The sequence below is a fragment of the Melopsittacus undulatus genome, chromosome Z (genome assembly GCF_012275295.1).
Source record: "Melopsittacus undulatus isolate bMelUnd1 chromosome Z, bMelUnd1.mat.Z, whole genome shotgun sequence".
Lineage (NCBI taxonomy): Eukaryota > Metazoa > Chordata > Aves > Psittaciformes > Psittaculidae > Melopsittacus > Melopsittacus undulatus.
The window spans coordinates 55,153,921-55,180,744 of NC_047557.1; the positions used below are offsets into that span (position 1 = coordinate 55,153,921).

The 26,824-nt window shown below is 41.1% G+C and overlaps 1 protein-coding gene across 1 annotated transcript in view; it reads left to right on the forward strand.

The window, feature by feature from the left end:
- Positions 1 to 26,824, forward strand: part of LOC101875239 (paralemmin-2) — a 131,373-nt gene that overhangs the window by 51,568 nt on the left and 52,981 nt on the right. The window contains exon 3 of the mRNA XM_005154861.3: positions 14,173 to 14,303. Coding sequence (XP_005154918.2) covers positions 14,173 to 14,303 — 131 coding nt within the window. The remainder of the gene's footprint in view (positions 1 to 14,172; positions 14,304 to 26,824) is intronic.

The window sequence follows — 26,824 nt, forward strand, 5'->3', positions numbered from 1 at the left end:
AGCCCTGCCATCTGATATAGCTCCCCAGTCTGGCTCTCACAATCCAGACTAGGTGCATTCATTTTCCTTCAGAAGTGCTAGGTGCAACATGGTTAATTTCCTGAATTACGTGGATTACACTAATTCTAAACTAATTCTTTGCAAGACATAAATCCAGGTCAAAAAGATGAGGCTTACCCAAGAAGCCCGTTACCCAAAATGCTGTAAGGTTATTGATGTCAGTGTAGAGTGCAAGGACTTCGTAATAACTGGATTAATACTGTGTCTGCTGTATCTGGGTTGATCCCACAAGTGGAGCAGCTTGAGTTCACCCAAAGACATTCATGCCAGGATTCAATGGGTTTGCTTCATTTTTGTTCAATGCCAGCGTAATTTTTCTCTTTCAAAATTACTGTGTAAAATAGCATGTTTGGTTACCTAATAAAGATTCAGGAAGCTGCAGGGGTTTTGTTAATTTCAGACAATGTCATTCACATACAAAAAATATCACACGGAAATAGTTTATTGCAAATGTTTGTGCTGGATTGCCTACATTTTTCAAGTTGCTGCTGCTAATTGAACCCATGGCAAAATAACTCTGCTAGCAGTTATTCATTATTTCCTTGTTAAGTACCTGGCTGGAAATAAGGGAAGAGTGGCCACTGCCTCACTGTGTTAGGCAAAACAACTCAGTGGTCACTCGAGTTAGTAAATGTCAGTATCAAATGTGGATGAGGCTTTGGCAATGCATTTGCAAAAGCTCCTGAGAATGTGCCTGATGGTTTTAAGGCTGCAGACATCAAGACAAAAACATTGCTCAGATATTCATGGTCTGTGTCAGTTTGTGAGTTAATCAGGTAACCCCCCCCCCCCCCCCCCCAGGTGTGAAAGTCTGGAGTAAGAGATGATCTAGAGCAGTCTAGGCTCTAAAAAGTTAATTCCCTCATTGTCTACAGTGAAAGCATCTTCTGTGAATCACTGAAGATTAAGGATGTTGGTGGGCACAGAGCAGCCAGGGTGATACTTCTGGACTGTTGAGGCACTCCTATTTATCTGCATTACAATCAGATGCTTCATTGGAAAGGCCCTGGGTGTTGGAAAATATTTGAAGCAACATTATTTGAGTATAACATTTTGAACATGCTGTTTTGCTCCAATAAGAGGCAATTTACAACACCTCCCCTTGCTTCCCTCCTACTTGGCCATATGCCTACAAGAGAGGACTTGCCACATCTGTGGGAACTGGAGGTTTTACAGCTTCTATAGTTTGAAATCAGAGAAGCGGATAATATTCACCTTACACAGGACAATGATTTTAGTTCTTCAGTTGCACTGGAGATGTAATCTACAAGCAACAGTTGCTTTTAAGAACTTGTTCAGCTAGGCAGCAGTTGGCTGGGCCTGTTTTAATGGAGTTGTTTGCTATTTCAAATAAGTTCTGGGCTAGAAGTATTTCTTCTGAGATTTGGCTGCCTCTGTGTATAGTTGAACAGAATTTCTGTAATTGTTTACTGTAGCTCTGTTTAGTGGCGACTGATAATAAAATAAACAGCACAAAACCTCCTAACTAAATTTAAAATTGCTTCTCTGCTGTTACTTTATCTATTACAATATATCTATTTACCACAGTTATTTTATTTCTGTGTGGTATAAATATTAGGGACCTATTTGTGTTAACATCTGCATCTAAAAGACTGCAATTCATGAACATTTAATCTGTAACATAATTAACACCCTTATTCTGAAGGAAAGCTTTTTTATGTTATAGAGATTTTGTTAGGGTATGGCTTTAGCGGAAGCTATTTTATTATACTTATGTATAATATTAGGTATATAATAGATATATTAAGCATATTATTAAGTATATTATATATTATATGCTAAAATTATATGTAATTTTAACTTTATTATTCCACAGTTATATTGCTGTCATTAATTTTAGTCTTAAAATCAGAGAACATAAATAGATATATCTATCCATCTATCTACATGTGTGTATGCAACAGTGTTGAAAAACAGACATAACTTTTGCTAATGAAGGAATCTTGTTACTTCTTTATGTTGGATCCTTCTATGACTTTCAAGTAAATCAACTCTTAAACCAAATGGCAACTCAGTCAAGCACATAAAAAAATGTCTGGTGATCTCATGGACAGTCTCCATTCTCTACAGGGTCAGTGCAAAAGCCCCCAAAACTTATTCTTACTTGTAGAATCATAGAATACCACACTGGAAGGGACCTCAAGGATCACCTGGTCCAACCTTTCAAGGCAAAGTATGACCTATACAAGATGTCCCAACACCCTGTCCAGAAGAATCCTAGAAGTGTTTTGGTGTTGGGAAACCCACCACTCTCCCAGGAAGATTTTTCCAATGGCTGAATCTTAACATTTTGAAAGTTTTCCTCTTGTGTCTGATGGGAAACTCCCTGGGAGTAACATGTACCCATTACTCATCTTTTCCATGTGACTTCCTGTACAAAGGGAATCTCCATTTTCTCTGTAGCCACCTGGTAAACAGTGAAACATGGTCACAAGGTCTCATCTGAGACTTCTCAAGGCTGAACAAAACCAGTTCCCTCAGCCTTTCCTCTTATGACAGGCCTCCCAGTCCTTTGATCATCCTTGTGGCCCTTCTCTGGACCCTCTCCAGCCTATCCACATTTTTTGTATAGCAGGAACCAAACTGGACATAGTAAAGTGCGATAATGGTTTCTTTATCTCTGCAGGTGATGCCCTTGTTGACAGAACCCAGCATCCTGTTGGTTTTCTTTGCCACAGCTGCACACTGTTCACTCATATTGAGCTTCTTGTGCACCAAACTCCCCAGTTCCTTGCACTTGTCCTTGTTGATCTTCATAAGCTTTTCATTAGGCCACTCTTCCAGCCCATTCAGGTCTTCCTGCAAGGTGGCTCTCCCTTCTGAAGTATCCATTTCCCCACTCAGTTTGGTATCATCAGCAAACTTGGTCAGGGCACACTTGGTCCTATCTTCCAAATAGTTTATTAAAATATTGAGCGGCATTGGGCCCAAAACCAGGCCTTGGGGAACCCCAGTAGTGACAGGTCACCAGTTGGAAAAGGAGTTATTTACCACCATCTCCTCAGTACAACCTATCAAACAGCTCCCCATTCACCGCGCAGACCAATTATCTAGAGCATAATGTGTCAGTTCCTCCAGGAGGAGGCTGTGGGAAATCACACTGAAAATCTTGGAGAAATCCAGGTAGACAATGTCCACCCCTCACCCCACATCAGCCAAGCAGAGTACTTTGTCATAGAAGGTCATCAGATTTGTCAAGCATGATTTGTCACTGGTGAATCTGTGCTGGCTTTTCCCAATAACTTGCTTCATTTGACTTGTGGTAACTCCCAGGAGGATCCATTCCATAACCTTCCAGAGAACTGAAGTGAGACTAATGGTTCTGTAATTTCCCCGATCATCCTTTAAGCCCTTCTTGTAGATGGGGGTGACATAGAATCATGGAACAGTTAGGGTTAGAAAGGACCTTAAGATCATCTAGTTCCAACCCCCCTGCCATTCTTCTGGGACATCTTCCGTTTCCTCCTATAGAGGGCCCACATTTTCCCCAGTCTTTCTTTATCACCAACATATCTACAAAAGTTTTTTTTTGTTGCCCTTGACATGTCCTGATTTAACTCTTTCAGGGCTTTAGCTTTCCTAACCTCATCCCTGGCTGCTCAGACAATTTCTCTGTATTCCTCCCAGGCTATCAATTCTTGCTTCGCGCCTCCATAGGCTTCCTTTTTGTGTTTGAGTATGTCCAAGAGTTCCTTGTTTGTGCATGCAGGCCTCCTGGCATTTTTGCCCGACTTCCTCTTTATTGGGATACATTGTTTCTGAGCTTGGAGCAGGTGATCCTTGAATATTAACCAACCTTACCAGTCCTCTCTTCCCTCCAGGACTTTGTCCCATGGCACTCTTATCGAGCAGATCGCTGAAGAAGCCGAAGTCCACTCTCCTGAAGTCCAGGGCAGTGAGCTTGCTGTGCACCCTCCTCACTGCCCTGATGACCTTGAACTCTGACATTTCATGGTCACTGCAGCCAAGGCTGCCCTTGAGCTCTGCATTACCCAGCAGCCCTTCCTTGTTGGTGAGAACAAGATCCAGCATAGCCCCTATCCCTGCTGGCCCCTCTGTCACTTGCAGAGGCAGGTTGCGATCAATGCACTCCAGGAACCTCCTGGATTCCCTGTGCCCTGCTGGGCTGTCCCTCCAAAAAATGCCAGGCTGGTTGAATTCCCTCATGAGGACTAGGGCTTGTGAAAGTGAGGCTGACCCTGTCTCTCTGTAGAGGGCCTCATCCACAGTTCTGGGGCATGGAGGTAATTTTAAGAGAAATCTCAGTTTCCAGAAAATAGAGGATGCTTTTTTGTCCTGGTCTGTACATCAACTTCTTTGAGCAAATTCCTACCTTAATCTGGGAAGCTCACCTCCTGCCACGATTTAAGACAAAAAGGTTGAGGCTCTCTGCCTCTCTCCTAACCTGTTTTACAATCGAGAAGAGAAATCCAGATTCAGTAGGCCAGAAAGGGAATGAGAAAGGAAACAGGACTGCATAGCCTAAGGATTTAGGGCACATGTTCTTTCTGAGTTGCTTACAGAGTATGAAACAGTATATTCATGCTGAATATACTGTAATTATTCCAGTATAATTACTCTGAGCATTACTTTACTCAGGAAAAAGGTATTATTGTGTGAGCTGTAGCTCAAACTGGGGCAGAGTTGCCCTGGCATGACCATGTAAGTAAGCATCCCCATACAACCTGGACTACTTTGAAATCAAAATTGGCACTCATGTTTAAATCGGTAGCAAGGTACTTCAAGTAGGTAACTGCCACTCCAGCAGTTTTCATTTAGACATATTTTACCTATGTACCCTGAGGATGTTTACAGTTGGCTTCAACCCCAGCCTCTCTTAATGGCCTGATATGTTTGCAAAAATTAATTCACATTACCTGAGTCTAGCTTTTTAAAATAATGGACATAAAAAGATTAAAGACCAGAGAAGAAAGGAATCTCTGAAAAACAGGTTTTCTTTTTGCCTCTTTTGACTGATACATGTATGTGGGAAAGAGTGATAAACTGAAGCTGAGGACAGCCAGAATGTAGAAAGGAAATTATTCTTTCAGAAGATAGTAGGAAAAGCAACTGTGGCTGATAGTAATGGTGGTAACTTGCAAAGCCTGTTTGTTTTGCACAGAGAGGTTTGCCAGTTTTCGAAATGTCAGGTATTTAACTATTCTAAAAACAGTTATTTCTCTCTCTCACCCCCTCAAAACCATGCTTTGCTTCACTTGAAAACATGTAGTGAGTACTCATAGGAAAAAGCAAAACATACCTGACTTTCTGGCTCCACGAGCTGAAAGTGTGTTCAGACTCTTTTCATGTGTGTATCTACAGAAGAGCATTCTACACAGTTTTTCAGTCCAACCTCAGGAAGGCCAGAAACTTCAGCTAGCTTAAAGTAATTTCTTACTCCAGCTCCAAAATTCCCTGGGAAACATAGATGTTCTTACAGACTCATGAAGCAATTTATGTGTAAGGGGACCCTGGAGGTCTCCTTGTGCCCCTACCAAAAGGAGCAGGTTTATCCCATGCTCACCCACATCCCATTACATTTGGACTCTTGCCCAGGATGGGGATCCCGTGCAACACCAGGGAAACTTGCTTCCAGGCCAGGCCACCATCCTGAGGACCATGTGTAAGCTCATTGCAACATCCCCTTTTGCAAGCTGTGTCCCCACACTGCCGGTGTGTGCCTACTGGGACTGCCCAGACCCCTCATCCCTCCCCTCTCCCCTGTTGTATACAACTGCTGGTGGTAGTTTTCTATTGTTTATTCTCATTATGATGCTTAATCTCACCACAAGCAAAATGCCAAATAGTTGAATAGAACCATCATTATCATCCTGCCATCAAGATATCTGAAATCTTAAATAGACTTCCTAAAGAGAGATACTGGAAAATAAACCCCATCTCTCCAGGTTAGGTATCACCATGACTGGTTTTGCCTGTTACTTCAAGCAGAACTTTCTGGTAGTCATATGTGCAGAAAATATATGTAGAAAACAGCTGTGTTTGGGTTATGTTTCATGTTATTGTTGGTTTTTTTTTTCTCAGTGTCATCTCAAGTCTTTAATGAATATTAGAAACTCTTACTCTGTATCAGGCCATACTGATGATCCCCTTCAGTGGAACTAGTCTGTGCAGATCAGGGCTCTGTAGCTGATGAATGATCTCAGCAAGAAAGACACAAACTTTGTGTCTTCTCCCATAGTGTCTCAACAATGTCTTTTGCTGTGATGGATTTCTTTGCAGCTGAAAGAGCTTGGGTTTTATTTCTTGTTCTTCATCTTTGTATGGAAACAGCTGTCTACTTGGTTTACAAAGTTAAATAAAATATGGGACCTGAACAATTTAAATGCAATGCACACAAAATATTTACGTGAGTGATCTTGCTAATGGATGGGAAGTTTAACCTGAGGACATAAATCAATTGGTACTTTTTTCACCCAAAGCATTCCTAATTGGGTCACTATCTGTACAGCTGCATTTTCTATTCCTGAGAGTTTTTAAACAAACAAAGCATAAGAACTTCATGAGGAAGCTATAGCTATCATCATACCCATCCCTCACTTAGCTTGCCATGGACATGACTTCCCTGTACATCTGCAGCTCCAACTGCACCCTTGCATTCACTTGCTTTTATACAGAGGCACTCAGCTGAGATCTAGCCCTTCCTAAGCTTCCCAGCCATCTCAGCCATCTCAGATTCACCTTACTCATTTCTGCAGTAACATTGCTCTATTTAATGTGTTCCTGTCAGCTCTGTTGCTATGCTGAACATGTGCTGTGAGAAAGAGCAGTGAATGAGTAAATATTTGGGGATCTGTAGGGCTGTCAAATGTATCAGCTACAGAAAACAAACAAACAGGAAAGATTATCTCTGCAAAGTCATTTGGCCACTATGATTCCAGGTGATGCTTATCATAGTGGCCAGAATTTATTTTTATCCACTTTTTTTACTTACTTCATCTACTATTTATTTGCCAATCTCCCCACATGCATCTCCCCTTGCATCCCCAGCCTGGTGACTCACTGATTCTCTAGCAATCCTCTGTCACCCCAGGAACTACAGGGAAAAATGAGACAGGCTTCTTGGAGACTGGCAGAACACTAGGTCCTTGGATAAGCAGATTGCCTTGGAGGCACCAGGAACTTTTGAAGAGCTCTGAACCAAGATCTGAGGACCAGTGATCCTGAATTTGAGGGTTCACTGCAGTAAGGTTTATGAAAACAGGAAAACACAGGCAGGTGACACAGTGTCCTGTACCTGTGTGGTTGAGAAGAAACTTTGGAAGAAGTTAAGCTGTCAGTCTCCAATGGCTAATCACAAAAGGCTGTCAGTTACAGTAAGTGGGTCTTAACATGCTTGAAAAAGGTTAGTTAATGTGTTTTAATCTTTTATGTGATAAATACACATCAACTGACTGCTGGAAAACATTTGTGACCTTAGTCACAAATGTATGCTTCTAAAGGTATGCTTCCCTATGTATGCTTCTTTAAAAAAAATTAAGACATCACTTCCTTAAGATGTTTCTAAGAAATCTTTTGTTCATTTCTGGAATAATAGCAACAAATCTGTCACATTATAGGATAATATTTAATCTGCTGTATAAACATGCTATTTGTTCTTGGGCTTGGTTAGCTCCACCAGCTAACGTACTTCTTTTTGATGAGTTATGTTAGCTATGACATTGTGACTGAAGTCAAGACTACAATCAAGCTGCAGGTTTTTCAGCATGACTTAGTTCCCTGATTTAGGCAATGCTTGCATCATATCAGTGTATCATGGCAGTCACGCTCCTTAGGCAAGAGCAAGTGTTTTAGATGACAGGAAAGGCAACAGAAAGTTTTTCTGCTATGCAAAACTAGATCTTAACAGTGAGCTGGAAATGGCTCCTTGTTCTGTTCCAGAACCAGTCATGCCATACAAGGCCACATCCTTCCTGTGGCAGAGCAGAGTAAAATCTCTAGTGTTTTGTGAGGCTCATCCTTCTCCTCTGTTTTGCAAGCGGACACTCTTGCACTGAAACCACACATAGGAACACTCTGCATCAATATAGGCAGAGAGTCAGACTACTGGAAAATTAAATACTGCAGCATCACTGGGGAATACATTTTGAGGAGATACTTATTTTAAGATGTATCTAGCTGTCATCCTGCTTATGGCTACAGCCCATTCTCTGCATTTACATATTTATTCATGAATGGTTAGGGCAATCTAACATTAACATGCTTGCTCAAACTACTTCTTTTCTTTCTTTTTTTTTTTGGAAGGCATGCTGGCAAAGGAGCAAGTCTTTCTATAATCTCGGTACCTGTCCCAGTAACCCCTTTGCAAATGCTGGCAACTGTGCTGCACACCAGCAGGCCAGACCTAGACCTGCTGGATAACCTGCACTAGCTGAGTTAGGGCCACCTGGACAGCAAGGGAAGCTGTATAAAAGCATGGCAAGCAGGAGATGCAGCATTCAGGGTGGCCATGAGGGCAGGTTAGAAAGGAAAATGAGAAATCCCAGCAGTTTTTGTGTGGTCATTCTTGCACTTCTGTTCCTTGCAAAATCCGTTTTAGTGATGCAAGCAGATGCTTGGGAATGCACAGGCAGAGTAGGCTCTAATGCTTCAGGAAGCCTTCTCTCTCATAGCTGACCTGCTGGCTGACATAGCTGCAGTTCCTTGGGCAGGGGGCTTCAGGTAACTGCAGAGCAGCACAGCAGGGCTCATGGCTGCCTCCAGAGTTCCAGATCAGTCTGGAAAACAGTCTTTTTGTACTAAAGGAGCTTTCTGAAATGCAAAGAGCAAATCTGAAATGTATGAAATGCCACTGGTTATGCTAGCATCATCCTAGTGAGACAGTTCAGGGATAACATCTGACTCTCACAGGAGAAGGAAGAGGTTTATTGCACCCTTTTAGTAGGGCATGGGCTGGTTGTATGTTATTTGACAATATGAGGAACCAGCCTCCTGCATTCAACTTTTCTCCAGGACAGAAATACTTCATGCACGTAAGGAAGAAATAATTTCATAATAAGAAATAATTTCATAATAAGAAATAATTTCAGATCTAAATTGTTAATATCTAGTTGATCTTCAAGCCTCAAAACCCAAAGACTTTTCACAAAACTTCAGTTTGACAGATTTCATTAGAAGTATCTTCAATGTAGCACTTCTGATTCCAGTGGAATTACACCAGGGATTGTTATTTATTACTGTTCATGGCACACAAAAACATCATAACCCTGAATAGGCCACATCCAGTAGTGTTTCTCAACAGCAGGCACATTTCACTGGAGAGGCTGACTCTCTTGGGAGAACTTTTGACCTTCATTTCTCCTCAGGATTATCAGCTTCCTTGAAAATTACTCAACAGCCAGAGGAATGCTCCACTTTAGCAAGCACTGCTCTCAATGAGAGATAGTAATATTGCCTCTCTAACCACATGTAAATACAAAAACCCCCAAAACTCAACCAAAGCCTGCTTGAAGAAACTACCTCAAAAGGTAGCAGCACAGCAACAACTGATTTTTATACTGCCATGGAGTCAAATGGCAAGTCTGGCAAGTGAGTTTTAACCTGTACTACATTAAGACATTGCCACACATGTGGGACTGGAAAGGTATTATTGTTTATGAGCAATGTTTATGGAAGTAGGTCTGAAGTCAGCAAGAATGATGGTTAGAATTAATCAGCTTTCACAAGCAGGGAGTGCAGAGGTAGCATATAATGGGCATAATGGCGTATAAAAATGCTGCTAAAATATTAATTTGTTATAATAAAATGTGTCCTCCAGTACTTAAACTTTTGATGCAATATTAAAATAAACCCAGCATTGGAAGTAAAAATTTTCTTCGCAATGCAGTATTAATTCTGCTATGTGCTTTTGAGGGGCTATGCATTGTTTCCTTGCCAGCACTAAATGTAAACAACTTAAAGCCCTTGAGCTTTACTGTCCTGAGGCATGAAACTGGAATAAGTAGAACATAAAGGAGATGTGTAACAAATTCATGGCCATCACAGTCTCTACTGTGTTCAAACATTTGGCATGATTTCTTCCTGTCCTATCCAACATCTGTTTACTTATTTCTGTGTTCACCATGATCTGTTCACTTATTTCTGTCCTCACTATGATCTGTTCACAGAACCATAACCTGTTTTTTTCCCCCTTTTTGCATGGTGCAGACTCACTTTGCTTTCCCTACCCTTCAACAAAATAAATATGGAGCCACGGTTATCTCTGCAATCTCACTTATGTGCAAAGAAACCAAGTCACCTGAGAGCAGTGGTGACTTAGAGCAATGCAAGCCTGTGCCCTTTCTACTTCAGCAGCAGAGAGCCTTTTTAATGACAAGATCTAATTTCTGCAGAAGGATTTAGCCCTGAAGAAAATGTACTCTTACAGTAAGTGAAGGCATACTTACACCAAAATGTACTTAGCATAGCTGCTATTGTAACAGTGAAGCGGTGCCTTTTGAAAGTACAGCATATTCACATTCCAGCATTGGAATGAGCTGTAGAGATACATGTATTTTTACAATAGCCTATCTGGCCACTCTTGGAGCCCTCTGTCATTCTGACAATGCTTAATCATACAGAAAAACTCTGGAGCATAAAGAAGCTTTGAGATGCCTTAGAGCGTTAAAGCTTATAACAGACAATGAAGGAGAAGCAATGCTGAAGTACTAGCTTGTGGCCATTTTATTTGCAGAATGTAGCAAATACACAGCATTGTTAAGCAGGAGTAATGCGTACAGCTAGTTATTTGGGGGCTAGCAAGCATTCTACTTTTAGCAGATTTGAAAAATACCTATTCTTCCTGGGGTAAGATTTTGCAAGATGTTTTCAGGAAGCATAACCCAGATTTCATAGCTGTGGAGAACAGATGGCCGCGAATGGTCTTTGTTTCCAAGTCACATCTGACTCTGGTTTTCATTTAGATGGACTGCCTTGATACTGGCTGCCTCAGCTGGACTGTCTCCTACCCAGGAGCTGTGACCAAGCACCCAGTGCAACTCTACGACAACCTCCCTATTGCACCCTACCCACCTTCAGTCTCATCACGTGTGCCAAAGCCTTCCTCCTAGGTTTCTGATGCAAATGCTCTGGGAAGGCTTGTCTCAAAGCAGATGAGAGATTATTGCACCCCTACACTCTGCCCCAGCACTATGCCAGTCATCTGGCAGGGGAGCAAATGTTTTCTGGACAGCAAAATGTTTGCATGCGGTCCCCTGATATGTGCCTGCCTATTTGCCTATTGTATTTGCAGTGGGTGTATAAATATACATAACTATGACAGACTGGCAAATAGATCCACCAAATTTTAAGAAATGCTTCTTATAAATGTTTCAATTTCTCAGTGTCTTCTTGTCTGGATTCCTCAGTCTACTATTTAATGAATTCCTTAATTTTCATCTTAAAAAGGAGAGACAGAAACTTCAAAGCTACCAGCTTTCCTGTTTTAGATAAAATATGCTGACATTTCACCCAAGAGGGAGGATTTTTGGTAGATCATAGCATTCTTGTCTCTAAATACGACTTCTAAAAAATCCCATTGATGCTTTCCAGTTTCAAATTCATGCTATTAATAGGTAAAAAAAAGAGGCTTCTGGGAGAAGGAAATCACGTGATTTTGTAGCTTAAATATTTCACATAAACAAAGAGCAGAATAAAAGCTGCATAGCATACCTTATTTTTGGTGTGCAGCAGTTGTACTAAAAGGAATGTCTTCTCTCTGAGCATCAGCATGCAGATTCTATAAAAACACATAACAAAAAGCCAGGATTTTATCTGTCCTCTGTAGCAAATGAGAAGTGACTGTCAACTGAACATCTTCAGTGCTGTCCAAGCAGCACTTTGCCAAAGCTTTATTAGGACTGTTGAAGCCATATTTGAAACAGGTTTAAAACAGAGAATGCTGCCTTCATCTTTAGCATTTGGTCTTTAGAAACTTGGGGTTTTTTTCTCCAACTCAGTATCACTCATGATTTCAGATTCAGGACCACAGCTGAGGATGACACATGTAACAACATAGTTCCACACCCAACAGGCCACCTTTCTTTTTTAAAAAAAAGACAGCAATTTTCTAAAAAGCAATCAGCTTTCACAGCTCTTCTCACTACATCTAGACCAGCAGATACCTAGTGCTACTGAAACCTCTCAAATGACAAAGCACAGGTTGTTTAATGCTTAGCACCTCAGGACCTGTAAATCCTTCTCTGACTACCGCACTTTGTTTCTTGGTACATGTGGTGACTTGTGAGTCCCCTGCGGAGGGGACATATCTACAGTACCTTGGGCTGGAATGAGCTGATGAAACTTCTGGGTTTCATCTCTCTGATTCCAGTAATCAGATGGGCTGAGCAGGAAAAGCAAAGGTACCACAGAGAAATATCACTACCAGCCCACAAAATGGGGCGGGAACCACTATTAGATGGTAGTGGCTGCAAAGGGAGCAGTAAACTGCAGAAACTGTGAACAGAGATAGCCATCCCCAGTATTCCATGATCTTGGAGGCCATGAGCAAAGCTGAGTTCAGCTGAGTAAAGTACATGTCCAGCATCAGTGGGTCCGACTGTTGAACACGACTGCATTGTATAAGAGTACAAGGCCATTTCTATCATGCAGAAGTTCCTAATTCATATGGAAATGACTTAAAATCCACCTGGAATTCCTCTGGTGCACAGCACAGCTAACGTTAGCAAAAGGTGGAGTAATTTATAGTCTAATTTGCTTGTGTGTTTTGTTTCGCTTTCTGTCTGCTGCCTCATTGAAGTCTAATCGCCTAATGTCAAATAGGCCATGGAGTGACAAGAATAGATTTTGCATAGATACTATGCCTATATATACACTCAAAAACTAACAAGTAAGGCTTGTCTGTCATGTCAAAAATCTTTCTATTTTGGGTTGGGTTTGAAGGCTGCTTTTGGTGATGAATGTTTTTCACTTACGCATAGTTTGCCCAACTCAGGTTTCATTCCAGAGATGAACATGGCATTAAAAAGACTGATACTGCACATCTAGGCAGCCTCTGAAATCCAATTTCTTTGAACTGATGGTTTCCTTGTTAGCAAATTTTTGCTGGAGAGGATACATACTCTCACAGCTGGCTTCTTGAACTAGCATTTCTGATTGCTTTGCAAATTCAAAACCAAGGTGCCACTTTTCTAGTCTGTGCAAGGGGCTATTTTGATCAGTCCCTTGACTGACTGTTTTTTTTACACCAGCTCCACTTTCTCCTTGCCAAGGGGCAGCGTCTTGTGTGGCTTTGGGCTTCTGATCTTCCTTTTGATGGGTGCTTCTCCTGTCTGCCAACTGATCTGCCACATCCCTGCGGCAGGATATGGGCCAAACGAGACAAACAGGCTGATGTGCAATTAAAAGGTTTGCTTGCAATCAGTGTATCTCCACTGCAAATGGATTAGGCAGTGATCAGGTGAGGTTATAAACATGTTTTTGGTGTAGGAAGCATAGCAAAATTCACAGGAATTGAGTGTAGGCTATTGCTGCTTTTTCTGACAGTGTTGCTGTACCCTGGGATACTCACGGTTTCCGAAAGTATTTTGTTCATTAGTTCCAGTTTGTGTCTGGCTAGGAGGTGATGGGTATGGTTATGTGAATGCGTATTTGTGTCTGTCTGTCTGTCTGCCTGTAAGTATATGGCAACACATCTGTGGTATAAATCAAAAATAACATCTTTGATGAATTTAATGCCAGACTGATTTTATTCTTAATGAAACACATTACATTTAGAGCACACTGCTCTTTTGTTTTTGAAGCTGTACTCCTTCTAGCATGTGCCCTATCATACACAAGAGATCCATACTTTTGTTCAGAGATTTCAGTTCCTACAGGACTGGCTTATTTCTGTGATTTAAACTACTGTTTTTAGTAGGAACTAAAAATAACTTCATATTGAGACGTTGATGGTTAATGTATACTGTAAAACATTTGGATAAACAGCTGATAGATTGGCTGAAATCGACTGTCTAAAGCAGCATCAAAAATTCAGTGGGGACAACCTAATATTAAGAACCAGAGGCCACTCTTTCTCAATCTTCAGATGATTTTTGTTCAGCCTGTTCCTAAGATTCTGGGGTTTTTACCTTACAGTCAAAAGCTCTTCGGGAAAAATGGCTGCTACAGGGAATTCCTGCTGGCTCTGCAGAAGAGGAAGAAGCCAGAAGGAAGCAGTCAGAAGAGGATGAGCTGAAAGTGAAAAAGCTGGAAGAAAACATATACAGGTAGGGACAATTTTCCTTTGCTTTATGTCAGAGTGGTCATTTCCATTAATATTAGAGACCTTCCTCATCCAGGTCCCCATCTCTGGCAGTAGCTGGCAGCAGTTGCCCATGGGAAAGTATAAGGAGGTAGGCACACATACAGCCAAATGTGCCCAGGATTTGTTTCCAAATGTCCGCTAAGTGCAAGGTAGAGCCCTCATGGTATCTTCAGGTTTAATGAACTTCTGTGGATTTCTCTCACAAGGGAGCTAAAAGAGGGCTGAGTTCCCTCTTCAGATATACATGTATGATTTGATCAACACTAGAGATTCTCCATTACTTTACACCTCTTACAGCCAAACAGAGTTCAAACAGAGAGGTCATTCTTTGGCACTTACTTCTCACTGGTTCAAATGACTTTCTGCAATGCAAGAGCAGATGCCACCCACAGATCAAATATCTACTGTTTTCTGAAGAAATGTTTGGGCATTAGAATTATTTGCTTTTATCAGTTTCCCACTGCAGTCTAGTTGATATTTGTCTTTTTTTGAGTGTTCCCCTTTGTTTTCCTACAAACAATGGTCATAAGGAAAATGCTTTTATCCACCACAGGACAAATTCCAGGACTGTTTCTTCTGCCATTTAGGGCTATATGAATTTCCATTTTTTTTCAGCTGGCAGAAAATTGGCAAAAATTGGTCCAATTTGGTACCCCAGTTTTTGTAAATGTGTTTGCTGAGGCATATAAGTGATAGGGAAAAGCAAATAGGACCAATAGTCCAAGGATTGAGGTATTAGCCTAGTATGTGGTGAACTTATTTTGCCTTAGGGCAAGTTTCTTGTGAAATTTCTTAGATAATTCACCAAGAATGCTTATTTGAGGATATACAGAATCAGACCCACTCTAAGCTTGGATGACACTATGGCTTCTATGCAGAAGTAATAGATCAGCATAGATAATAGATCAGAATGTAAGAGTTGCCTCATGCTACTGGTCTCTGCTTTGTGATTTCTATCAGTTAAAACTGCCCTGAGAATGCGAATTTTTCGATTACATCTGTTGTAACATAAGGCAAGAAAGTGAAGATTTAGTTTTTAGATTTCATATGCTACCTGATCTTTTACTCCAGAAATTAATGTAGTAGATAGAACAAAAACATGGACTGAACTTCAGAAATATGCTCTATACTACGTATTTCATCTACTGCTGAATGCTGCAGTGTGCTAAGTACTCTGACCGCAACCATCAAAACACATAAGCATGTGTCTAATTTCAGCTATGCGAGTACCACCACTGAAGACAATAAAACCTGTTTTGTTTAATTAGTTCAAAGTGTAGGATGAAAGTCTGTGTAAAACCTTTACTCTGTGTTTTTTGGGGATTTTTTTATTCCTTAACCACAGCCATGAAATAAAATCTCTGAATATTTGGAAGTAATGGAGCTTTCTTCAGCTGTGACCACTTATCTGTCAAATGACAGGTCAACTGCTTGCTCCTGAGTTGAAAACACATTTGTTTGACAACCTCATTAGCATGCTTAACTTCCCTGTTACCTTTCTAAGGGAACTTCAAAGACAGTAAAAAAAGCAGTTTTATTTAAATGAGAAAATATTACACCTGCACTGTAGAGATAAGACAGTAGGTGTCAAGGTCATTAGTCTAATTACAATTTACACCCATGACAAAATGACACATCCGGAGCCCATTGAGATAGATAAAGGGCTGTAGAAGGACTAAGAAGAGGGAAGATATCAGTCACGTCATCTAGAGGACTGAAGTAGGATGGAATCATCCTGAAGAGATTTTTTTTTGCTGCCTATGCACTGCATTTCCAGTATGAATTTCCAGGACAGAATCAGAGGGGGGGATTGCAGAGGCACTATTCATATATTCATATTTGCAAGGGCCCAGTCGTCCTTTGGAACTACACACTGTTCAATGGGACCACTATGAAACAGCCCAACCCTTCTCAATGAGGACAACAGAGGACAGACTAAGTTGGCTCACTAGGAGGATAGAAGACTGCAAGACCAGAAATAGAGTTGATGCCAGGGAACTGTATGACCACTGTACCGTGGATCTTGCATATTCGTTAGTCACACTGCATCATATGTGCAAGCATAGGGCAGCTGCAGCATCAAAACATCTGTGAAAAAGTCTGTGAAACACATGCTGGGTTTGTCCTTACTTGAAAATACACAGAGTCTTCTACATTTGCTCTAGGAACAGGGTGAAGCTTACCCATGAAGGCTAATGTATAACTTCTGCTGTCAGCCAGCACCTGTATCCCTGCTTCTAACAACAGAGAGCATGCAGTCACCCAGTTGCAGAACATGCAGTCCCTTTCCCTTCCTCTTCCATTGTCATCCAAAAGGCAACCTTTCTGCTTACACTGAAGTACTCAGGAAGGTCGTTTTCTCGTACATCTGCATTTACTACATGAACAGCCATGGCACAAGAGAAATACCCATCTCTATTTGCAGGCCAGATGTACACAGTAGGTCTGACAAGCTGAGTGAACTGTGACACTTAGAACAGGAAACTGAAAGAGAAAGTATTTGAGACCAAGCTAACATTCATGTGGACTCATATAGGTCTGTGCTGTCCAAAGGAGGCAAATATCTCTACCTTAAAGAAAGGTAGAGTTTGACTTCCCTGTTTGACTCTACCTTAGAGTTTGACTCTATCTTAAAGAAAGGTAGAGAACTGAATCTCTACAAATAGATTGTTTGTAGATGGTCTTGGAAGCTTTGCACATAACACAGATTCTTCAGTTGAGTAATGCTTTCCTAATTCAGTTTGAAGTGACTTTACCACTAAAATCAAATGTTTTGCAATATGTACACATGCTTGTAGTGTTGATTTTAAGAAAATGTAACTACTTGTCCTTTGTGTGGGAGGTGTTTGGTTTCAACTGGGGCAACAAAAATGCATGAGTGTACAGACTGCTGTTTATTTATTAGACTTCCGTGTTATCATGATATGAGAAATCACATACTTCAGCTCATAGCTTGCAAGGATATGTGCATTAGAGTAAACTGAGACATGAGTAAGTGTAATGATTTAATGAGCTCCCTCATCTACAAATGCATTTGGAAGAAGGATTCCTATGTTAGTCAGCATTTCTGTACATTTCATGTGAAGCAGCTGAAAAAATACATGCATTAGAAACCCAGAAAAAATGAGATACAAATAATTAAATATTATCATATGCTGATAATTACCAACAGGAGGACACAGAAGCACAAGATTCACATGAAAGTTAAAAAAAACTTGTATGGAGTTCAAGATTAAGGCAAGTAGCAGGCATATGAACAGCATAAGAGTGGATTGCAGACAGAATGATCATTTGACAGTTGGAATTAGTTTAGTCTGTTTAGAGATTCTGAAATGTATGAACACTAGAAATGGTCTTTCTACCCAAGAATTCAGAGTGGAAATGGGAGAATAAGCAATGTTGAAGCAAGTTTGTTCGTGGACTCCCAGCAATCCTGCTGGCTTGAGTCTTCAAAACAGGAAATATAAATAATTTCTGGTACTGGTGCTGTGTCTTTCAATTCTTTAAAAAAGAAAGTCCAGTGGACTTAATAAGATTGGTCCCCTTATTTAACATTCATTGAGTCCTGAGTGGGTTGGAAATCTGTCAGCTGTGGGAAAAATGGAAGGACATTGCTGCATTACTAAATGTTTGAAAGCCCACTGCAAGATTGGTGGTACTGTTGCATCAATGGCAGAGCAAAGCCAGACATGGATTTAGGGTGTCTGTTGGCACAAGCTGCTTACACACAGAGAAGCTTTAAATCTAGTTTAGGGTTTTGTCATCTCTTAAAGGTCAGTGTTAAGGAAAGCAGACATTTCTAAGTCTCTTTTCCATTGCCACACAGTGAAAAAGTGATCTCCTGATTCCTGCAGCTAGCATAGATTTGAGGTAAATTATATCATAAAATGAACAAAAAGTTTTTTCCTTAAACTTACTCTCCAAATCACCAAAACACAGATTGTTTGGGATACCTTTGATACAGATGCCTAGTGGACTTCCAGAGACAAATTTTTGACAGTGTACTGTAGGTGAAAGAAGTGCTAGAATGTGTTGTGTGCCTCCCAAGGTTATTTTTTACCACATGACAGTCTGTTATTTTGCAGCAGTGAATGGAAAATTGGCATTCGACATCTGGGTATTAACACACAGCATTCAAAATGCAGAGCAGCCCACCTAAAGTCTGCTGTTCCTTCACAGCATTTGAAAGACTCCCAAAATTAATTTGTTTTACTAGATTACATTATAGTTTGTGCTGGTGGCCTGTGTTTACTACAGCAGGTGAAGAGTTTCCTTTGCTGTGAAGTTTTCATTGCTCTGAAGCTTTTGTGTAGTATGCCAACATGAAATACTCGCTGACAATATATTTCACTACTTGATGACAGATACTAGCGTGAGATACCAGGACTCCATTTGCTGTGCTCCTGTAGAAGAGAAACCCTCTGACAAACCCACTAAATCCTCAGTAAAGTGGCATATCACATCAGTAATCAAAAGTGCCTCTGTTTACACTGGTTGAGGAGGTGCCCATCAACTCCAAGGAGTGATAAATTATTGCTCTAGCAGAGCAGCCTTTTTGGACATGTGAACTGGGCAGACAGAGCAGTGAATTCTGGATCCCCAAAAAGCACATGAAAGAGGCATCTGTGGCACTTTGCCACTGTGGATGTTCTTGGGGGTAAAGCAATGCAGGGAAGTGTCCAAGCTGTATGAGTGTTCTCTGTTCTTCATTAATGCCTACTTAGCTGCCAGCACATCCTGCTCCTAACATTTGCAAAAGCCCTTTGGGTTTGTGGAGTGCTTCATGCTCTTGCATCCTGGTGGTAAGCCATGGCTGTGTCACCTCTAGGAGAAAGCTTTTCTATGCTGGTCCAGCATGGACAAAGAATTCTGGTGTTAATGGTGGCAGGGGCAGGTCTGTGATTTGGACCATAAGTCATGAGGTCTTTCCTGGGACAAGTACATATCTTTGCTGACTGCTGTTGTCTTGCTGATGAGAACAGGTAGTAAATAATCCCTCCACCCCAGCAGCTTCCATATCAGGGTGCTGCTGTTCTATACTTACAAAACCTTGGGAAGTATTTTGGAAAGCAGTGTTGATGCCTGTGAGAGGGACTGCAGGACAAGCACAGCTTCTGTCCACTTAACCTGATGGATCAAAAGAGATGCTGAATGTAAGTTTACACAAAAAAGATGCCCAGTGATGCAGGGAGAGACATGATACCACCTCCTGCAAGCAAAAGATGCCTTGGTTGTGTGAAGCATTATGTTGTTCTGCTGTGCTTGACCTATGTCTGCTTACTAGACAAAGACATATGTATTAGACAGAAGTCCTCCTCTGGGTAGCATCAGATCCAAAATGGAGTAAAACTATCCCAAAGCTGTCAGAATTGTCCTCTTGTTCCAATACTGCACTTGAATCTTTCCAGGGAGATATTCAGATCTGAGTATTATCAGAGAGGCTGTGGTAGGCCCTGAGGAGAACACTCACACCAACCTGAATCTTATTAACATGCTATCTTATTAATAGACTATGAATGCTTCACAGATCTCTGATGTTAGATGGGGTCTACACTAAAGTCTCTTCTCACTGCAGAGTCCAGCAAATACAAGCTCATAGTTCTGCTGAACTTCTCGCAGCTTTAGCATTTACTCTCCTCCAGTATGCGTTCTTTCAATTCTTTTTGATGCCAAGATTTGTTTCCTGCTTCTTCTTCCCAAAATAAAAACTTAGCATGCCTCAGACTGGGAACTGTGGCTATAATTAAGTCTCTCCTGGGACTGTCATTAATAGTCTTTGCATGACAGAGGGAGAGAAATCACAGAAGACAGATGTGAGTACACTCCTTCAAAAGAAGGATCATCTGATGTCAGAACCAGTTCCTCAGACCTTCCATAGAGCAGGACCAGAGGTGCCATAAACCTCTCCTTTGCAAAGTCTCATCAATTTCGCTCCATCTTTGCCACCAGAGAGATGAACATTTGCTGAAGCATATGCTAGCACAGAGAACAGTGTGTCTTCCAAGTGCATGGTCCACATGAGTGTGGTTTTTTTGCAGTTTCCACATTGATGGCAGCTGCAGAAAATGGACAATAACACTGTTTGTTCAGCATTTTTGTGTTTTACCTAGAATGCCAGACGCAGCTGTACACAAGTCCTCATTCTGCCTCTCCATACTGCGCTGGATGAGCTCTCTAAGAATGAAATAGCAAATAAGTGTCCTCATATCCAGGCAGTTTCTCCAGATTCTTCTCACCTTATGAGGAAATATCAAGCTTTCTGCTCAGGAGCAGTTTATCCTCAAGCCCTCTACCTGCTTCTCCACTAAGGTCGGTCAATATCAGATCTCATTTGCTGAAGCTCCAGAGATTAGTGTTTCAGCAACCCCTAAGGACTGTGATTTCCATAGTAGCACATCTTTCACCTCCCATAAAGCTTTTGCTGGGGCACATTTCATATGTGATATGTTTCTTAGGAAAACAGAAACCAAAACAAAACCAGGCAAAAAGCCTCAACAACAGGAAATCTCAGATTTCCAGAGGAACTCACTCTGTGGTGTGATTAGAGAATTCTTCAGGACTCACAGGATGGTCCCAGGAAAGCAATGAGTTTAGAGTTGCTGGGTGGCAACGGATTTGAGTTTTTTATACATGGTATAATATATTCAGCTGTAGCACTCAAAAAGAAAAAAAACACAGCTTACTATCTCAGTTCTGAAACTCAACCCATACTTAAAATACAAGAATTGCATGCCAGTGCCTTAACAGATGCCTAAATGCCAGTGCTTAGGTTTAGGAGTAGTAATCTCAGGATCTTCCACAACTCCTAGGCATTGCTAGCTTCTAATTATTTAATGATGCCTGTCCATCTTATAAAGTGATCAAAAGGATTGACTGTTCAGTTTGAGCACAGATTCCCTCCACTCCAGCTATGTCTGCTCTACTCAGCTGTGTGTACTAGATATAGTCCTTGATACAGACACCCATTTTCCTAATTTGGGAGAAAGATATAAAAGAAATTCCAAAGCCCCATCTCTATGTGTCAAGGAATTTCCACTTCAAGTGTTTCTGACATTTCATCCATGTCAGTATGCTGCAGAGTAAAGAGACATGTTCCGCAAGAAGGAAGGGACATATAGGCTTAGATTCAGCTCTGGACAAAAGCAGGTTTTCAAGGACACTTTTTTTAGCCTAATGTACTGTAAAGTAGTATCTGTTTCTAAGCGGATTAAACCTTTAATACAGTAGATCACATGCTACACCCCTTTCTGAAAGAAGCCAGGTTCTCTGGGCCAGGTTCAGCAGGCAAAATGCGATTTCAGTTTTTACAGCCTTTCAATAAAATCAATGTTCTGTGAAAGGCTGGGTTTCTGTTGCCATACTAGAAGAGAATCAGTGACAGATTATCAAGTGCAAAACTTAAGAATCTCTTTGACTTTAACAGTTCAAAGCTAAAAAATTCACATGATTCTTTACGTGATGCTGTTTGCAAGATGGGGAAATTTCTTCATATGTATGGTATTTATTCTTCATATGTATTCATCATATGTGTTGAATCACCACACTCCCTCTTTATGCAAAGCCATCTGAGATCTTAACACTTCTTTTAAGCCTAGTAGAACTGACAGGGGTTTCCTGAAGCAGTAAATTGTGGTATAACATAAAGAGTAGGAATTGTTGACTTCATTACATCTGAATTAAATCTTAATCATGGACCAAATGGGATTGTTGCCTGGAGTAAAACAAAAAGAACTAGTCTCCATTCCTTTCCTTGTTATGCTTACCTTCACTAGAGTTGGATGGTTGGTTGGCTTCCCTTGCACACTGGCCCTACCACCGAGCAGTCCTTCCACACAGTCTGTATAGCATTTAGTGGGTGGGAAAAAAAAAAAAAAAAAAAAAAAAAAAAAAAATTAGGGAAATTTTGTAACAGAATGACATGTTTGTATGGAAGTGCCAGGCACAATTTTGAAAAAGATTAAAAACCTGATGTGTATTTACAAAGACAAGGCACAGGGTTAGGCAACAGCCTGGATTGATTTTATTGTATTGGTGCTTTACAGTGATTATCTACTCTGTCTTCACCTTAAATCAGAGGACTATCCTCTCCCCTGCCAAACTTGTCTTTATATGCCATGTCTGTATATGTCAAGGCCAGAACATGCAGCCATACACAGGCACACAACACACATGCTCATGGGGCTCATGAGCACACTGCTGCAGTTCTAATCCTCAGTACCTCCCTTATCCCAAAAGCCTGAGCTCATCCTGTATAACTGAAGATGCTTAAATAAGTTTCCTGTATTTAAAGTGTTGTTTCCTTTGCTCCCCATATAGTCAGGGAGGAAAGAGCATAATCTCCAAGGCCTATGTAAGTCCATCTCTCTCCTTGAGTATAGGTGCCTCAAATAAGTGCCTTAATGTTGGTTCCTGCACAGGCACTCTCCACTGGTCCTCTGGGTGCTACGGTGATGCCAGTAGTGATTAATAACCATTAATTATGTATCTGGGCCCTGCCGTGTCATTCTTCGTTATTAGTCAGCACTTACAGGTATTTATGCAGAGCTGGGCTGGCTCGGAGTACATAGTTAGCGAAGGAGCAAGGTGCCGTGTCTGGAGCCACCCAGTGGGCATTGCAAGTCTTAGCCTCTTTTTTAAAAGCTCCGCAGTCTGAGGAGCACGTCACCTTCCCTGCAGGGTTCTGAAACTGCTGCAGTATGTGAATCCTAAGGCAAAACATAATGCAAGTCCCAGCTGGTGGTCTACAGAAAACAAAGGCAGACTGGATGTGCAATCAGTATTCCTGATTGGTAAGAAAGGGACAGCTGCAATGGGTTTTATTAAGAAGCTGCATTTGAAGAATAAAAGAAAAGTCCCAAGGAGGCAAGTTCAGGAGCAGAGAATAGTCTGCTGGCACATGTGTCATGGTTACGCTGCAGAAAAACAAATGAGTAGTAATAGGGAACCTCAATGTGTTGGAAAATTGCTTGTGGCCATTCAAGACCATAATGCATTAATTATATGGAAATCAACAAGCAAGGACATTCAGAGAATTCAGATCAGCATGTTACAGATGTAAAATATGCTCATAGGCATGTGCAAATATGGGTTTTGCAGGATGAAATTCTATATGACTCTATGGATCCCAACACCAAATTTCTATCAGAAGTCAAACTAGAAAACTGACTTGGTATGATGGGTGTGCAGAGGGCAACAAAACAGGTGGGGGAGAGGCAGGGAGTAACAAAGGGAGACAGTGGGAGAAGTTAAGCAGTAAATGCACTTGGATTAAAACCATTCCGGTCAGACTTGCATGGCCTCTCCTGTAACCTGTTGTTGTTGCTGCAGGTGAAAAATGTCTTGACAGGCATGTCAAGATACTGCCAAGCAATAGGAAAAAAATATATATATAAATAAGAAAAATCAAGGCTATTTTGAAAAACCAACAACATGAAAGACAAGTTCGAGTCCAGATAAAGCAGAGATTTACCACAGATTTTGATGTAAACAACACTCAGAGCTGCAATTAGGATTCTAATGTAAGTGTAAGGGAGTGTGGGTGTGTGTAACATTTTTTTTATGTATTTAGAAAATTGTAAATGCAGTTTCCTTTAAGGGTATTTACTAATCAGAACAGTGAATCTGATACAAGTCATCCTCACAACAACCCACATTGCAATGAGAAAATGGGCTGGCAGCCTGCTGATCTTTTTCTGTAGGTCCATTAGATAAATGGACAGTAATAACAACCCAGCCGTAACAACCCAAGTCCTTTTAAGCTAAACCTTTTAGTTACAAAAGAATAGAAGGGGGAAATGAAATACTAGTAGGTCCCAGCAAAAACCTGAGGGTTTTCTGACTTGTCTGATGATCCATGAGCTTTGTGACTTGGCACACCTGGAATGGTCTTACAAAGGCAGAAGGCTCCCAAGTTTAGAAACACATTTCAGGCAGCAGCTGCTACAGAGCAGCAGTATGCCAACAGCAGAGCCTGGCTCATAAACCTCAACTTGCTGGGCAGGAAACCAGCCACTAATCTGGTCCTGCGAGGACAATCAAACCCGCTGTTCACAAGACTGAATACCCTGAGGCTTAAGATACCGCTTCTGACCCAGGGGTAGGTATGGTTTATGTCTATTACACTGCATTCCATTTTTGAGGCCATAGGATTTATATTTAAGACAATAAATGAGCAAAAAGCCGTCATAGAAACATTGTGGCCTTAGGAAAGGCTGTAGCAGGACAAAACAATGGAGCTGCCACAGGCTTTGTATGTGTACTGTGTTTATGTCCCAAAACATGCCTTTGAGCCGTTACCTCATTGGATCATCTTTTGAAGAAAACTGTGGTGTCCAGGAACAGGGTCCAGCATGAGACAACTGTGAAATGTCACCATGCCAAGAACATGGTGATCCTCAGCTCTGCTTTCTTCATGTGCAATAACTGCACTGTCCCTTAGGCATGACCTGAAACTTTTTACCAACTGCCAAAGACTGTAAGTACTCACCAAATCACATGTAATTTCTTATGTTGCATGTATGATCACTGAAAATCCAGTTTCAAGACTAGGGGTAACATTAAGCAGTCTTCCAGGCAGGCAGCAGTAGCCAGCCCTGCCTCATATCATCTTTTAGACAGGTAATTTCAGGAGCAAACACCCTACAGACAAAAAAAAAACATGTAATTCTCCACTCTTTGCTACTCACAGTCAGCTTTACAAATGAGAATCATCAATCATACTGAAGGTATGTCACAGAAAACTTGTCCTGTGTGCCTATTGAGGCTACCAGGGAAAGTCTTTCAGGACTGTGCAGCATCCAGTGTCAGGTAAAAAGTCCAACTCAGTCTGCAGAGAAATCCCTGAAAATTGTATAAATGGATATATTGAAAACAGATTCCTATAACAGAAGTCTTACTTCACAGCAAAGTTTTGAGAACTTTTTTCCTTAATTAGCTTTTTTTTCCTTAATGTTGGTGGTACATAGTTTCTACTCAGAGCACTTCAATTGTCAGGGATTGGTATAGTCAAAATGATACCGCCAAAGGCAAGTGCATGTAACAGAGGTTTAACAGAGAGACACTGCTGTGTCCCCCTGGTTTGTTAAATGCTTTCATGTAAAACTCACAGAGCATGAACATGAAAGAAAAAAAAAAATCATTATTACAGATATAAGAGAGAAAGAATGCCAGAACTAAACACCAACTGAGAAATGTCTTTCTCATTATCCATGCCTCAACTTTTTTCTCACCTAGGACTGGAAATGTAACAGCTGACAAATACTTTGATTCCTACAGGCAGCAAGCAAGGCAGGTGAAAGCTACATTCTGACACCCTGGCACACAGTGCTCAAGTCTTCCAGGGGTCCCAAGACCAAATTTCTTGCGCTTAGTGTAGGTTGCTACACACCACTTTCTCGAAGACTTCTGTTGCACAGGATTTTGTAGGCATTCCTTTCACTCTTCAAGAATTTCAAAGGAGAAAGAAGAGCAGACTACCTACCTTTACTCCCTCTCACGTGCAAAAGGAGGACAGGAGAGTGTGCTGTGGTTCTTGGGTAGTGAAAACACCTGATTAAATACAGCGTGTGACAAACGAAGATATTTAATGAACAGGATGGATCTTACAGGTGGCCCTATGGTGCAGACACCTGTACCTCAGCAGGCCCCAGCAAGCAACCCCAGACCTCCCTTGGGCACTATGTTTGCTTTATGTGGCACAGGAGTAATGTTGAGTTTTCCCAACTAAACCATGAACTTCCTTGTTTCAGTGAAGCTGAAGTTCTAGACTTGCCTCATTTGCGAATGAGATAATGCAACTTTTCTTTTGGAAGATTACCAGACTAAATGTATCCTTGTACTGGAACGGATGTGAAACAAAAATGCCTGAAGCAAAGTAGTGTGCCTGATATTATTTTCTTATTTCCAGGAATTACTCTGTCATCTGTAGTGTCTGTAGGGGGTGACTGCAAAATTAGCTATCCTGAAAATCTTCTTTCTCATTAAAAGCTGTGGTATTTAATCATTTCACAGCTTCATTAAGTGGCTGTCTGAACACTTACTGCATAAGTACAGACTACAAAGATCATACTGACATCCTGAGTAAGGTGAAGAATATGTTGATATTTTTCCATCCTACCAGCCCCTGCTGAGCCACCTCATCTCCAAGAGGAAAAGACATTTGAAAAATCTGATGCAATGACCCAGCATTTCTGAAAGGTGATTCTTTCTTCATTAGTGTTTGCTTTTCATGCTGCTGAGCTGAAAAGAATTCAGTGCAATAAAAGAAATAGTGGTGTTTAATTTAGAAAGAAGTAGATTGTGTTTAGTAATCTCTAGCTGAGCTGCTTGTCATTGTATTAGATACATACATAGAATCATAGAATCATAGAATAGTTAGGGCTGGAAAGGGCCTCAAGATCATCTAGCTCCAACCCCCCTGCCACGGGCAGGGACACCTCACACTAAACCATATCACCCGAGTCTTCATCCAACCTGGTCTTGAAC